Here is a 13379-nt window from a genome sequence, read left to right as displayed (position 1 = left end):
AGCAGCTTCCGCAGGCAGCGCGGCCGGCGCCGCGCGTCGGACTGCCGTCGGGGCTAGCGCCCATGGTGAGCGCTCCTCCCCCGCGCGCTGCCTCGCCGCGCCACCGCTCCGTGCCTCTGCTCGGGCCTGGGGGCTTTCCGTCGCCCTGTCGGCTTCCGTCGTCTTCTCGCCCTCCCTCTCGCCCTCCCTCTCACCCTCCCTCTCACCCTCCCCTCTCACGTCCGCCCGCCCTCCGCCCCGCCCTCCTCGCGCAGCCGCTCACGCGGAGCGTCGCCTCGATGGAAGCCCTCGACGTCCTCTCCTCCTCCTTCGGCTCGAAGTGAGAATGCGAGGCATGGCCGCCTGAGACTGACAGGCAGCCACTCGCAGGGCAACCGCATCCCAGCGGAACCAGCAGCAGCTAGGCTCCGCCCGCCGCCCACGCCGCTGCTCGCACGCCCCGCGCCTCCCCCCGCCATGATGCGATCCTTGTTGCCGCGACTAGTTGTCGCGCGCCTCATCTTCGCCACGCCCCGAGCGCCTCCCGCCCGGTCCATGCGCCGTCTTTCTCGTGTGTAGAATATTTAGCCGCGCGCACGATATTTTTGCATCGATTTCCGTTTGCTCTGTGTGTTTGAGACCCATATGGTGTATTGCCTGCATGTGTAGTCGAAGAAGTATAGCCTGTTGTTCAAATTCCACGATGAGCGCCCGCGCCCGACAAAGATGAAAGACCAAAGCGACGCCCTGGCGACTGGCGGGCACAATCCACAAAGGCTTTGCGCGCGATTCAAAGGACAAAGATCGCAAAAGGGTTGTTGTGCGAGTATATGGGACAAAAGCGTCGAAAATGTCCCAAAAAAGTTCGCGCTCGACCTTCTACTTCCTCGTGATCCACCGCCGCCACCCTCGCCTCGCCCCCCCGCCGCCTAGCCGCTCGCCTGCCGCTCGCTCGCACGTTCGCGCTCGACCTTCTACTTCCTCGTGATCAACCCGCCGCCTCGCCGCTGCCTCGCCCGCTCGCGCCCGACTTTCTACCTCCTCGTGACGCCGTGCCGTTTGTCTCGCCGTCCGAGACGTCCTGCCTGCCGTCTGCTGCCGCCGCGCCGCCTTACCGCCGACCCTTTCCCCGCCGTCCAATGCTCCGCCGTCCCTTCGCCGCTGTGGTCTGCCGTCGCGCCACCGTTCCTTACCGTGTCGCTCCTTCCTCCGTGCCGCGCCGCCCTTGCCGTTTAGCCTGCCGTACCCCCGTTCCTTACCGTGCCGCCCCTTCCTCCGTGCCGCGCTGCCCTTGCCGTTTAGCCTGCCGTACCCCCTGCCGTCCGTAACCGCCGTGCCGCCATACCGCCGCTCCTACAGTGCCGCGCCCGCCGTACCGTATGTCCCGCCGTCCGATGTCCTGCCTGCCGTCTGCTGCCGCCGCGCCGCCTTACCGCCGACCCTTACCGTGCCGCGCCGCCTTTACACACACACCTTACTTTCTGCTCGACCGAGTTTGCGCTGATGAGCGAACCGAGCCGCCGGGTGCCCCGCAGCGGCCTCGCTGGGCCAGAACGTCGGCCCCGAGTGCTCCGCAGCAGCCTCGCTGAGCCAGAACGTCGGCTCGCGAGGTGGGGTGCTAGTCTGGGACCCATACGTGGCAGTTCCCTTGCTCCAAGCGCTTGCGCTTCGGCGGTAGTGATCTAATCACCCGAATACCACGTTCGGATCGCTCCTCATCGCAAACCCCGTCAGCAGTTCACCTACGGGTATGTTCGTAAGAGCTACATACACTGAAAAAGCGTGTCTCGAGTTTGTTGCAGCTCCACAGCCTGCGCGCGCTGCCGGGACGCACCGCTTGCTGGATACACGCACTCCCTGGGTCCCAGGGAGTGCGTGTATCCAACAGGAATGAGTAGGCTCGACGCCGCGCTCGCTGTGGAGCTGCAGCAAACTCGCCGCCGAGCGTGCCACCGACGGCGTCCCGGCGGAGGTGATGGAGTGTGAGACCTGAGGCTGCGGAGGTGACGCCTGAGGTACCGTCCCGTGCACAGCGACTCAGCCGGCGACCGCAACGGGCTCAGACGAGACTTGTCGACGCGTTCCGGCTCAGCTTCACCGTGGTCCTCGGGCGTCTGTCGACGTCAGGACCACCCATACAGCTCGCGGGTTTGAGGTCGCAAGAGCCAAGATGGTGGCGTTTGGACATCCCAACCATCACACAAGACAGCCTGTAGGTGATGGCGGGACGGCGCAGTGTTTGTGGCACTCGGCAGTAGGCACCCGCGGCACGGCCCCGCTATCGGCTCTCGCGGGCTGCGGAACCGGACCCAGAAGGGGACGGTCCGGGCGAGTGTGGCAGCTCCTGCGCTAGTATGGGCACCCTCTATCATAGCACTACTGATCCTGGTCATTAGAGCTGCCAGGGATAGCGTCAGGAGCCGGTAGGAGTCAAAACCCCTCATATTTGAGACATCGTGTCCCATATACTCGCACAACAAAAAAAACCGGGGCGGGGGGACCCCTCCGTGTTCCATCAGCCATCTTCAAAGCTCACAGGTAGAGAAGGGGTGTCCGTCATTTGTTTATTCATGAGCGCCCGCGCGTCACATTGAGCCTTAATCGACGCGATGTGCAAAGCACATAGACATACAAGAAAGGGGGAGAAGGAAGAGGAGAGACTCCGGGGTGGTGACGAAGCAGAAACTAGCGCAGACGAGAGCAGGGCAGACCCGGGGACTGGGGAGCCGGAGCAGACGGCATCGGCCGCCGAGGGAACGTTGGGAAGAGGCACGAGGAGGGCGGCGACCTCGACCGACTATGGAGGACCCGGTCGCCAGACGACGCAGGGCAGAAGTAAGGCGTGTAACAGGTTGCGATTTTACTATCTAGATACAACTTGATAGTGCCTCGCAGCTATCTAGATAGATAGTAATAGTGGTCGCAGCTATCTATTAGGTAATAGTATACCTTAGGTAGGCTATCTAAGGAAGCAATGTGGCACCCCGAAGCAATGTGGCACACGTACAAAATCTAAACCGTACACACGCAAGACACGTGTGCCACATGCGACAGAGGCGGGGCTGCACAGCTGCAGCTCTACTCGCAGTTGGCCGCAGCGAGCTCGCGTGCTCGAGCGAGTCGTCGTCCTGTGGCCCTTCTTCATGTCGTCGTGCAGCTTGCCCACCCGGCTCGCTGCCCCGTCGCCGTCGCGAGTCAGCCCTCGATCAGGTACTGCCAAAGGCGGCCACAAGCAGCACCATCGCTACCAGCGCCACCGCGCCGGCGCCGGTAAGCCCTGCGGCCCGTGTAGCGGCCCCTTAGCCCGCCGCCCGGGCACATGGCGCCCTCACACCGCTCCTCGCCTCCGTCTCGCAGGCCAAAATCGTCGACATCGCGTCGGCACTCTCGACGGCGCGCCTGGGCTCGCAGAGGGCGGCCTGGGCGGTGCAGGGTGGCTGGGCTGCCCCCCTCCCGCGGTGCGCCAAACCTCGGGGGTCGGGGAGACCATCTCGGGTCGCCGAGGGGGCGGGTCGGACGCCGGATCCGGCTGCTGGCCGGAGGCGACGTCGCCGGCTCCGCGATTTTGGACGCCCCAGGCGCCTCCAGCCGAGCCGAGCGGCGCCAGCTGGTAGCTGGGGCCGCAGGGCGGTCGGGCCGACACCGTATCGCGTATGCTAGTCGGAGTGGGTTGTCTAGGGGTGTAGAGGTTGGTAGAGCGTCCGTTTGTGCCTTCCGGACGGGCTCTGGTCGGGAGCCCGCCGGGCCGGCTGAGGCTGCGTGTCCGTCCACTGTGGACCTAGTGATGGCCTAGGAGCCCTGCACGGACGGTGTTTATGCTATATATAACACCTAGGGACCGCGTGGGGTGGGCGGCGAGCCGCGCATACCCAAGGGAGGGATGGGAGAACGGCACGCCGCCACCACACAGGGATTTTAAGGAGAGGAGGGTGTGATGCGCTAGCCGTCGCCCACCCTGGGGAGTCTGCCTCTTCGTATCTCTTACTCACAAACCATGGTCACGGGACCTTTAGCCGGAAATTCTTTTTCGGAGGAGTATGACGGCCTCTTCGACGGCCCATAAGGGGCCGTTGTCTGCTGTGCCTTTTGTGGTGCTAGTTCGTGCCAGTCTGCTGTGAGAGGGGCTTGTCTTTTATGAATTCTTTTTCGCCGGCTCCCGTGGTGTACCTGTGTTAGTGCCAGTGCGAGCCAGTCCCGTGCCCAGTCCTGTGCCCAGTGTCGTGCGAGGGAGTTTGGTTGTAAAATTCTTTTTCGCTTTTCGTCGAAGGTGCCACACACACCCCGACGTCCAGGCTCTGCTCCAGCTCGCTCAGGGCCCGCGACGAGCAATCTATGTATATGAGCCTCCTCGTCTGCAGCCTCGCCCCCACCGCGCTAGTGGACGGCTCGTCGTGGCGGATGATGCTGAACGTTGGGCGCGTGGATGGATCGGCGATGCCCGCCTCCTGGGCCGCATCCGGTGGTCGGCTACTGCTGCCGCTCGGCGTGCGCTTCGACGGAGGCCGCGCGCAGCCGAGCGACGGTGCGGTCAAGTTTGTGGGCCCGCGCGGCGAGGAGAGCGTGGCCGTGGAGGAGAGCGACGGATGGCACGCCACGGAGAAGAACTTCTTGGGCGAGTCCGAGCTGCGCTTCTCGCTGCAGATCGGCGGCGCACGGCGGAATGACGTCAGCCTCCCGCCTGGACGGTACTTTTTCCGGGCGCGCTGCTGGGACGACGAGACGCTTCCGGACGCCGAAGAGCAGGTGGCGGAGCTGGAGAGGGAGGTGGAGGCGTTGAGCAGACGGATCGACGCGTGCGGGCGGCGGCTGCAGCGGCAGGGACCGCTGCTCGGCCCGGCGCGGCTCTGCTTCAGCCTCCTGGCCGGCGAGCTCTGCAGCTTGCGGGAGCAGCGCTTCCAAAAGCTGCTCACCCTCAAGAGCCGGCGCAGCCGCCTCCCCGACGGAGGCGCGCCACACACACACACTCGCTCTCTCTCTCTCTCTCTCTCTCGCACACACACACACACACACACACACACACACACACACACACACACACACACACACACACACACACACACACACACACACACACACACACACACCGCTCACCCACGCGCACCGGGCCTTGGCACTTTGAATGCCGTGGGGCTCCTGTCGTCTAGACGTGGAGTCGCGAGGGACTAGGCTGGCCCTTGCCCCACCACCTCGTGTGTGTGGAGAAGTGCACCTGACCTGACCTTACCTTAGGCGCGCGCGGCCTGTGGCACGAGCCCTCCCTCAAGCTGCGCGTGGCGAAGCAGGGCCAGCTGCTGATGCGACGCTCCGATGCGTGGCTCGATCCAGAGATCTCACAGGCGACAATTAATTAATTGATTATTTAATGCGACCGCCTAATGAATGATTAATTAACTAACGAGACCCCGAGCTCTCACAGGCGACGTGGCGAGCGGCGGCGCGGCTAGTGCTGCCTCCCGTCCGACGGCACTGGAGGCTCGCCGGCGGCGACGACTTCGCCATCGTCGGAACCTTCTCGTGGGCGCCTTCGGCCGACGTCGACGCGTGAGGTGGCGTCCAAATCCCACGCCTCCGGCCCTCCGCTCGGCTTGTGTGGCCAGCCGTCTGGGGGCCGTCTCGTCTCGGCTCTGTGCGGTCTGCGCTGCTGCGCGCCTCGCGCTCTGGCGCAGGCGCCGGCAGCGCGTCTCGCCCCCCATTCTGCCTCTCTCGCTCTCGCTCTCGCTCTCGCTCTCTCTCTCTCTCTCTCTCTCTCTCTCTCTCTCTCTCTCTCTCTCTCTCTCTCTCTCTCTCTCTCTCTCTCTCTCTCTCTCTCTCTTCTCTCTCTCTCTCTCTCTCTCTCTTCTCTCTCTTCTCTCTCTCTCTCTCTCTCTCTCTCTCTCTCTCTCTCTCTCTCTCTCTCTCTCTCTCTCTCTCTCTCTCTCTCTCTCTCTCTCTCTCTCTCTCGCTCTCGCTCGTCTCTCTCTCTCTCTCTCGATCCTCGAGCGGGACGAAGGGTGCAGCATGTTTTGTGTATGTGTGTCCTAGGCCAGTAAGGCTGTAGAGTCACGCGCCGGGCCGCGTCATTTGTCGGCCGCTTGTGTGTGTGGTGTGTCTCGCCCGTCGCCCCGGGGGCGCGCGGGGGGGCGTGTCAGTCTCGAGGCACCCGCGTGATGCTTCACACCTCACTGTCGAGCCTGCGCTGAGCCTGGGCGGGGGGTTGGATCTGGGATGCGGCGCTGCGCGGTATTGAATATTGTGTGTATATGATGAAGTATCTAGTATGAAACCTTAGCCCCCTAAGGCACTTAGCAGAGCCGCCGCGCCCCGCCCACCCCGCCCACCCCGCCCACCCCGCCCACCCCGCCCACCGCGTCCCCCTCTCCCCCCTCGCCTACCGACCGCCTCCGTGCCGCCCGCGGGCTGAGCCTGGGGCACGGTGCGCGAGGGCGGCTGGTGGACAAACGTCGCCTGCTCCGCCACCAGCCGCCCAATTGCGGCGATGGGCAGCGCCGGCTGGCGGCAGGCCGGGCAGTTGCTGTCGCGCTCCAGCACGCGCGGCGCACACGCCTCGCAGTACAGCGCGTGGCCGCACGCGAAGCGGACCGAGCGCGGCGCGTCGTAGCAGAGGTCACACTGGCGCTCCTCGGCCCCAGCCTTCTCCTCCACCTCCCCCGCCGCCTCGACTAGCGCCTCCAGCCGCGGCAGCGCCTCTGCGAGCGGCATCCGCTTCTTTTTCCTCACGAGAGCCAGCCCGACCACCAGCCGCGTCAGCTCCTCGGCCTGCGCCGCCGACCAGCCCGCGTCGGCCGCCGCGATGCTCTCCGCCGTGTCGGGCTCCTCCAATGCATCGTCGCACGCGTTGAGCAAGCCGAGAGCGCCGCGGCCGGTCAGGGCGACGAGCAGCGTGATGCCGAGCGCAAAGCCATCAGTCAGCTGCGAAGCCTGACCGTCGTGCATGATGATCGAGTCCATGTAGCCGGGCTTCCCAAAGATGCGTTGCGTCGACAGGTGCGAGACCTGTCCATTGCCGCCGGCCGTCGCCTCTGCCGCGCGCGCGAGGCCCACGTCGGCGAGGTAGCCGTTGCCGCGCTCGTCGAGCAGGATGTTGCCCGCCGAGACGTCGCGGTGCAGGATCATCGGCGAGAGCGTGTGCAAGTAGTGCAGCGCTCTCGCTGCGTCGCGCAGCACGCGGAGCCGTGCGGCGGAGGAGAGCGGCGGAGGCGGCGTCTCGAAGCCGAGCATCCGGAGCCGCTGCAGTGCGGCTGGAGCGCGGTAGAGGCGGTCCTCGAGGCTGCCGCCGCGGCAGAGGGGGTAGACGAGGCACGCTCTCGCCGGCGCCAAGCAGACGCCGAGGAGAGGGAGGAGGGACGGGTGGCACGCCGCGCTGAGCGTGCGCACCTCGCTCTGCAGCTCGGCGAGGCCTTGGGCGCCGACACCGACCAGCGCCGTCTTGACGGCGAACCCGCAAGCGACGCGCGGAAGCGACGGCAGCGCGTCGCAGCGGTAGACGCGCCCAAAGCCGCCCTCGCCCACCTTGCGCGCCTCGGCAAAGCCGTCGGTCGCCGCGATGAGCTCGTCGAGAGGGACGGCGGCGGGCGGCGCGGCGGCGGCGGCGAGGGCGGCGACACTCGCAACCGCCTCCACTGCCGCTGCCGCCGCCGCTGCCTCCGCTGCCGCCGCCTCTTGAGCCTCCGCCGCCGCCACTGCCGCCACTGCCGCCTCTACAGCCGCCGCCTCCGCCGCTGCCTCCGCCTCCTCCGCCGCCCTCATCCTCGCCTCCTCCCTCTCCCTTGCCGCCTCCTCCCTTGCCCTCGCCTCTGCCTCCTCCCTTGCGCGCGACGCCGCCTCCGCCTCCTCCGCCGCCCGCGCCGCCGCAGCCTCTGCTACCACCCGATCCGCTTCCTCCGCCACTCGCGCCTCCTCCGCCGCCCGCGCCTCCTCCGCCTGCTCCGCCGCCCGCTCCGCCGCCCGCGCTGCCGCCGCCGCCGCCTTCTCCTCCTTCTGCCGCTGCCGCTTCAGCGCCCTGGCCTCGCGGACCTTTCGCTCCGCCAGCTCGTCGCGCAGCCGCCGCGCCGCCCGCAGCGCCTCCGAACCGTCAGCGGCTTCGGTGTTTGCGTTGATCGCCGCCCTGAGCGCCTCGAGATCGGCGTCGCCTCGCTCGCACGCCTCAACCGCCTCGCGCAGCGCCGCCTCGGCAGCATCGCGCGCCTCCGCCGCCTCCGCAGCCGCTGCAGCCTCGCGTGCGGCCGCCGCGGCCAGTTCGGCTGATTCTGCGACCGTCGTCTCCCCCTCCGCTTCTGCTGCGGTCGACGAGTGCTCCTCGAGGGCGCGCACGCACTCGGCGTGGCCCTGCTTCTTGGCCCACTGAAGCGCCGTCTTGCCGCTGACAGTGCGCGCCGCGTCTGCGCCCGCCTGCAGCAAGCGCCGCACGACGGCGGGGTGGCCGAAGAGGGCGGCGTACACCAGCGCGGTGAGGCCGACGCTGTCCTGCAAGTCGACCTCCGCGCCGTGCCGTGTCAGCAAGTCGACCACCCGCTCGCGGCCGTTGCCGGCGGCGCCCATCAGCGCGGTGCCGCCTTTGTTGTTCTGCAGGTCAATCTCAGCGCCGTGCCGCAGCAGCAGCTCGACCACCCGCTCGTGGCCGTTGTTGGCGGCGCCCATCAGCAGCGTGATGCCGCTCACGTCGCCTCTCTCGTACGTCGCGTCGGCCCGCCCTCCGCCCTCGAGCCACGCCAGCACCGCCTCCTCCTCGCCTCGGTGAGCCGCTGCGATGACCTCATCGGAGACTGCCGCGGCACCGCTCGACGCCCGCTCCGCCGCCACTGGCGACAGATTACCCGGCCGCACCCGCACGCTCTCGCCGCCGCCCTCGAGCGCCACAGCATACCGCCCGCCCTCGAAGCTCCGCGCCACGCCCCGCTGCCCGTTCAGCTCGGGGCGGGCCGAGAGCCCGCCGAGCACGACTCGCTTCCCAAGCAGCGGCGCGTCCACAGCTGCCGCTGCCGCGCCCGAGGAAGCGCCGGCCCCTGCCCGGCCCTCCGCCGCCGCCGCCACCTCAGCAAAGACCTTGACGCACTCGTCGTGGCCCTCCCCCTTGGCCAGCTGCTGCGCCGTCTTGCCGTTGACAGTGCGCGCCGCGTCTGTGCCCGCCCGCAGCAAGCGCCGCACGACGGCGGGGTGGTTGAAGAGGGCGGCGCCCATCAGCGCGTTCCAACCGTCGCTGTTCTGCAGGTTGACCTCCGCCCCACGCCGTATCAGCAAGTCGACCACCCGCTCGCGGCCTCCCTGGGCGGCGGCCATCAGCGCGGTGGCGCCGTTGCTACTCTGCAGGTCGATCTTCGCGCCGTGCTGCAGCAGCAACTCGACCACCCGCTCGTGGCCGTACAAGGCGGCGCCCATCAGCGCGGTGACGCCCTCGCTGTTCTGCTGGTTGACCTCCGCGCCGTGCCGCAGCAACAGGTTGACCACTCGCTCGTGGCCGTTGTCGGCGGCGGCCATCAGCGCGGTGGCGCCCTCGCTGTTCTTCAGGTTGATCTCCGCGCCGTGCTGCAGCAGCAGCTCGGCCACCCGCTCGTGGCCTTCCTGGGCGGCGGCCATCAGCAGCGTGAGGCCGCTCTCGCCGCCTCTCTCGTACGTCGCGTTGACCCGCCCGCCGCCCTCGAGCCACGCCAGCACCGCCTTCTCCTCGCCTCGCTCAGCCGCTAGCACGGCCGCGTCGGAACAGCTCCATGAATGATTGCACTCCATGAATGATTGCACATCGCTGGGTTCGGCTCCCTGGGGTAGGCGCAGACGGCGAGGGGTCAGCGTCCACCCATACCGCGTTGGTGTCCCACTCGTTGGTCGGACTGTGTTTCGCCTTCCCATCAATCAATCAATGGGTCTGGTGGATTGCGAGCGGGGAGGCGTGCCTGACCAGCCGCTGTCTCGTCGGCCTGCCAAGCTGCTATCTCTCGACAGCGCAGAGGCCGCAGGGCCGCCGCTGCGCGCGGTCGGTCCACAGACAGAGAGAGAGAGAGAGAGGTCTCAGACGGCCTCCGACCGGCCTGCGCAAAGGGAGGGTGAGTGTGGTGGTTGAAAAAAAGTGCGGACTGCGACGGTGCCGCACGAGCAGTCGCGAGTCGGGTGGGAGGCGTGTGGGAGGCCGGAACACAAGGCACCACCGCTTTAGGTCAGATCCGCTGGGAGTCCCAGCTGTGTGCAGGGTGAATTGAGCCTCTCGTAGCGACGGCCGGCCGCAGGTTCGCCCGGTACGCCGGTACCCCGATCCCGCGGGCGAGTCGGTCGGTTGGAGAGCCCCTCGTGCTGTCGTGCTGCGCGACCCCGCACCCTGAGGGCGTCGGCCGAGCTCGCTTGTTGTGGGGGATTGAAAAAAATCCGGCGGCGGGCACGTCGCACCGCATGGTCGCGCTGCGCCGCACCGCCGCACGCCGCTGGCGCGCGGTTCATCGCGGCGCCGGCCCCGCGGCGGCGCCATCTCACGCAGCGGGACGCGGCGCTGCGTCGGCGCCAAAACAGACGCGAGCTCGCGGCGCGGCCGCAGCGGCAAAAACATCAACGTCCACTTCTCCTTCTCTTCTCGTCTTGTCGCGGGCGCGCACGCGCGCGACGCGCGCCCGCGTCGCCGCGTTCGCTCCGCGAAGGGCGATTCGAACCGGGAGCCAGCCGGCGCAGCGGCGACGCGCGGCGGCAAAAGGCGCGGCGCTCGCTTCATTGAATGCTGCTGATTCTGGCAGCTCTACATGTACTGCTGAGCGGGGCGGGGCCCAGCGGTATACTGCGAAGGCGGCTTCGGTCGACGTCTAGTACCTGTTCGCACCAGTGGAAGCTTATCGATCTGGTCCCTTCCTGTTCGACCCAGGCCGACCGCGGCCTGGCAGCCCTCAGCTTGAGGGAGTGCGGGGAGAGGAGGAACGGGGTGCCCTTAGTCACAGTTTCCCCCGGGACACGTCCACGCTGGACGACCCGGGACATGGCGATGGACGACCGGCCCTCGCGGGCCGGCGTGGGTGGGCGGTGCGCGAGCCGCGACGTCCCCTCCTTCCCTAAACCTGCCGACCGGACCGCTTGTTGAGCAACTAGGTGTGCCGCCGCGCGAGCGACGCTCCGAGATCGCCCGAGATAGCGCGGCGCGGCCCCGAGATCGCCCGAGATAGCGCGAGATCGCCCGAGATTGCGCGGCGCGGCCCGAGATCGCGCATCTCGGCATATCTGCCACTCCCAGCTGCTCGGTGTGACAGAGTTCGTACACCGAGCAGAGAGCTCCGCAACTCGAGATCCCTCGAGCGGTCACGCGGAGTCGGCTGGGGCTATACCAGACAGACCTCTTCCGAACCCAGGCAGGTTTCGCGACAGTCCGTGGCCGACTCACACAGCAAGCCCTCCTGTCTCCCTGCTGCCGATTCATCGGCTGTGCTCAGTCAAGATATTGTAGAGACCGACCATCAATATCTTGACTGAGAGCTAAGCCCAGTTCGACGATCGGCAGCCTCACCGAAGGTCGCGCCGCTGCGCAGCGAGAGCCAGGCTCGCCCGGCGAAGGTGACCAGAGAGTGCTCAACAAATACCAGAAAAAATCAGGGAGCCTCAGGGAGTGCCACTGCCACCACCCAGGCCGCGGGAGCCGAACGGCTGCGCCGAGGACAGCTCCCTCAGTGTGCTCCGCGGCCCACCAGTGTGCGCCGCGGCGCCGTCCAGCCACTCTGAAAGGTAGTTTTATGCTCTATTGACTGGCGAAAAAAATCCGTGTCAGCATCAGCAGCGCCCGTGCTGGGCTCTCAGCCATCATGGACTGCTTGGTCCTGCTTGGCGCACGCGTTTGCGCACACCCGGAAATAGCCGGCGATCCCACATCACGGGTGCCCCCCCCACACCCTCGCTCTTGCCGCGCAGCGTGCCATCCGCCCAAAAGTCTGACCGCATGGTGTAGATCAACGGCCGCGACGTCACACGTGTGCGCAGGTCCATGGTCGCGTCGACGGCGGTGTCGAGGTGGCTCTTCGCGGCAGCGTCGGGTAGTCGAGATCGGGTAGTTGCCCGTGTGGGCAGGTACGTACATGAACACCACAAGCCCGAGCTTGGCCCGCAGCACACAGCAGCTCTCGAGCATTGCCCCTCGGTCCCGCGTGCGCAGCCCACGCGCGTCGCCCGTTCGCCACGTGCCCTCTAGCGCGTCCAGCATCCCAGGCAATCTGACATGACGAGCACGCGTTCCTGTGCAGGTGCCGGCGAACGCGCCGGCACAGGACAAAGAAGGCCCAATTTGGATGTTTCGGCACAAACCTCCGCTGAGGGCCACCACCGCGGACCCGTTGCGGTCCCAGGGAACCATCGGGCGGCCCCGAGGGCGCTCTCTACGGCCGGACGGAGTATGGAGACGGCACCGCGGGGCGCGCGGAGTATGGACGGAATACCCGGGACGGGAAAGGAGTATACTTTGGTACCTGGCGGTAATAGAAAAGCAAGCACTTTATCTCGCCGCTACCAGAGGTTACGCGCGGCGCAGCGTCCTCTTCCGAAGAAAGAACAAGCGCACAGCCGTACATCCTCCGCGCCAAAGCCAGCCGACCAAGGCCAGAGCACACACTCGGCTCGGGTCCTCATCCAGACCCTGTGAGTATCTCGTCTTGCCTGGACGACGCGCGGGCCCCGAGCAGCGGGCGCGAGGCACGCTATAGAGGCACACGACGCATCGTCAGGGCTTGGAGGGAGTCTCCGCGATCTGAAGCTCGAGGCTGGAGGGCTCAGCATTCTCCGCCGAGCCCTCATGGATGGTTGCGATGGTCGGCTCCTGCGCGCACGAACACTCGGATGCCCGGACGGCCGGACGCGCCCCTGGAATGGCGTCCGCTTGAGAGATGGAGGCCGCCGAGCCTCGAGCGGACGCCGACACCGACACATAGGACGCACGGTGGCTGTCTCTGGCGCGTGAGCGCCGGTGGAAGGAGCTGACCTGACGCCCACGCGTGCTCGGGGTGTTGAGGCTGCCGCCGACGTTGTGCACGCCACGGTCGTACCCGCCAGCTTCGCGTGCGCCGAAGGTGCTCTCTCCGAAGAGCGCCTCGAGGTGGGCGTGCGCCGTCGCACCCCCCTCGTTCTTGAACTGACGAACCTTCGCCTTGAAGTGCTCGCGTACGACAGGCTTCCACAGCTCTTGCGCAATGTAGATCCCCTGCGACACAAGCATGTGTGACAAGAGCGCACCGCCAGCACAAAGCAGCACACGCCACACACGCACACACTCGCGCAGCCGGCCGCTCAGGTGGCGAGGGGGGGGGGGGGGGCCCAACATTTTCTACCTTTTAGTTCCCTCCTTCCTTTTTTCTGCTCTTTCTATCTCTCCTCATCTCTTATCGTCTTCTTCCTTCTTTTTCTCCCATTCGTCCTCCATGTCTATCTCTTTTTCCCGCTTTCTATCAATACTT

The 13379-nt window shown here is 66.8% G+C and overlaps 4 protein-coding genes across 4 annotated transcripts in view; 1 reads left to right on the top strand and 3 right to left on the bottom strand.

Moving 5' to 3' along the window:
• Nucleotides 1-4311: 4311 nt before the first annotated feature.
• EMIHUDRAFT_113940 (hypothetical protein) lies at nucleotides 4312-5274 on the top strand (the record flags this gene model as incomplete). The annotated part of the gene is made up of 2 exons (XM_005781332.1): nucleotides 4312-4743; nucleotides 5209-5274. The coding sequence occupies 2 exons, from the start codon at nucleotides 4312-4314 to the stop codon at nucleotides 5272-5274; spliced, it is 498 nt and encodes a 165-aa protein (XP_005781389.1).
• A 1012-nt stretch (nucleotides 5275-6286) lies between these two features.
• EMIHUDRAFT_366011 (hypothetical protein) lies at nucleotides 6287-6722 on the bottom strand (the record flags this gene model as incomplete). The annotated part of the gene is made up of 1 exon (XM_005781331.1): nucleotides 6287-6722. A coding segment is annotated over exon 1 (392 nt), but the record flags the coding sequence as incomplete, so codon positions are not given.
• Nucleotides 6723-6825: 103 nt separating this feature from the next.
• Nucleotides 6826-7725, bottom strand: EMIHUDRAFT_72917 (hypothetical protein; the record flags this gene model as incomplete). Its single annotated transcript, XM_005781330.1, has 1 exon — nucleotides 6826-7725. A coding segment is annotated over one exon (900 nt), but the record flags the coding sequence as incomplete, so codon positions are not given.
• Nucleotides 7726-12649: 4924 nt separating this feature from the next.
• Nucleotides 12650-13379, bottom strand: part of EMIHUDRAFT_234312 (hypothetical protein) — a gene marked incomplete at both ends in the record, with an annotated part of 3967 nt that continues 3237 nt past the window's right edge. The window contains one exon of the mRNA XM_005781329.1: nucleotides 12650-13126. Coding sequence (XP_005781386.1) covers nucleotides 12650-13126 — 477 coding nt within the window. The remainder of the gene's footprint in view (nucleotides 13127-13379) is intronic.

Source organism: Emiliania huxleyi, assembly GCF_000372725.1.
Source record: "Emiliania huxleyi CCMP1516 chromosome Unknown EMIHUscaffold_203, whole genome shotgun sequence".
In the NCBI taxonomy this organism is placed as follows: domain Eukaryota; phylum Haptophyta; order Isochrysidales; family Noelaerhabdaceae; genus Emiliania; species Emiliania huxleyi.
The sequence above is the reverse complement of the archived record's forward strand: the minus strand, read 5'-3'. Positions and strand labels throughout refer to the sequence as shown.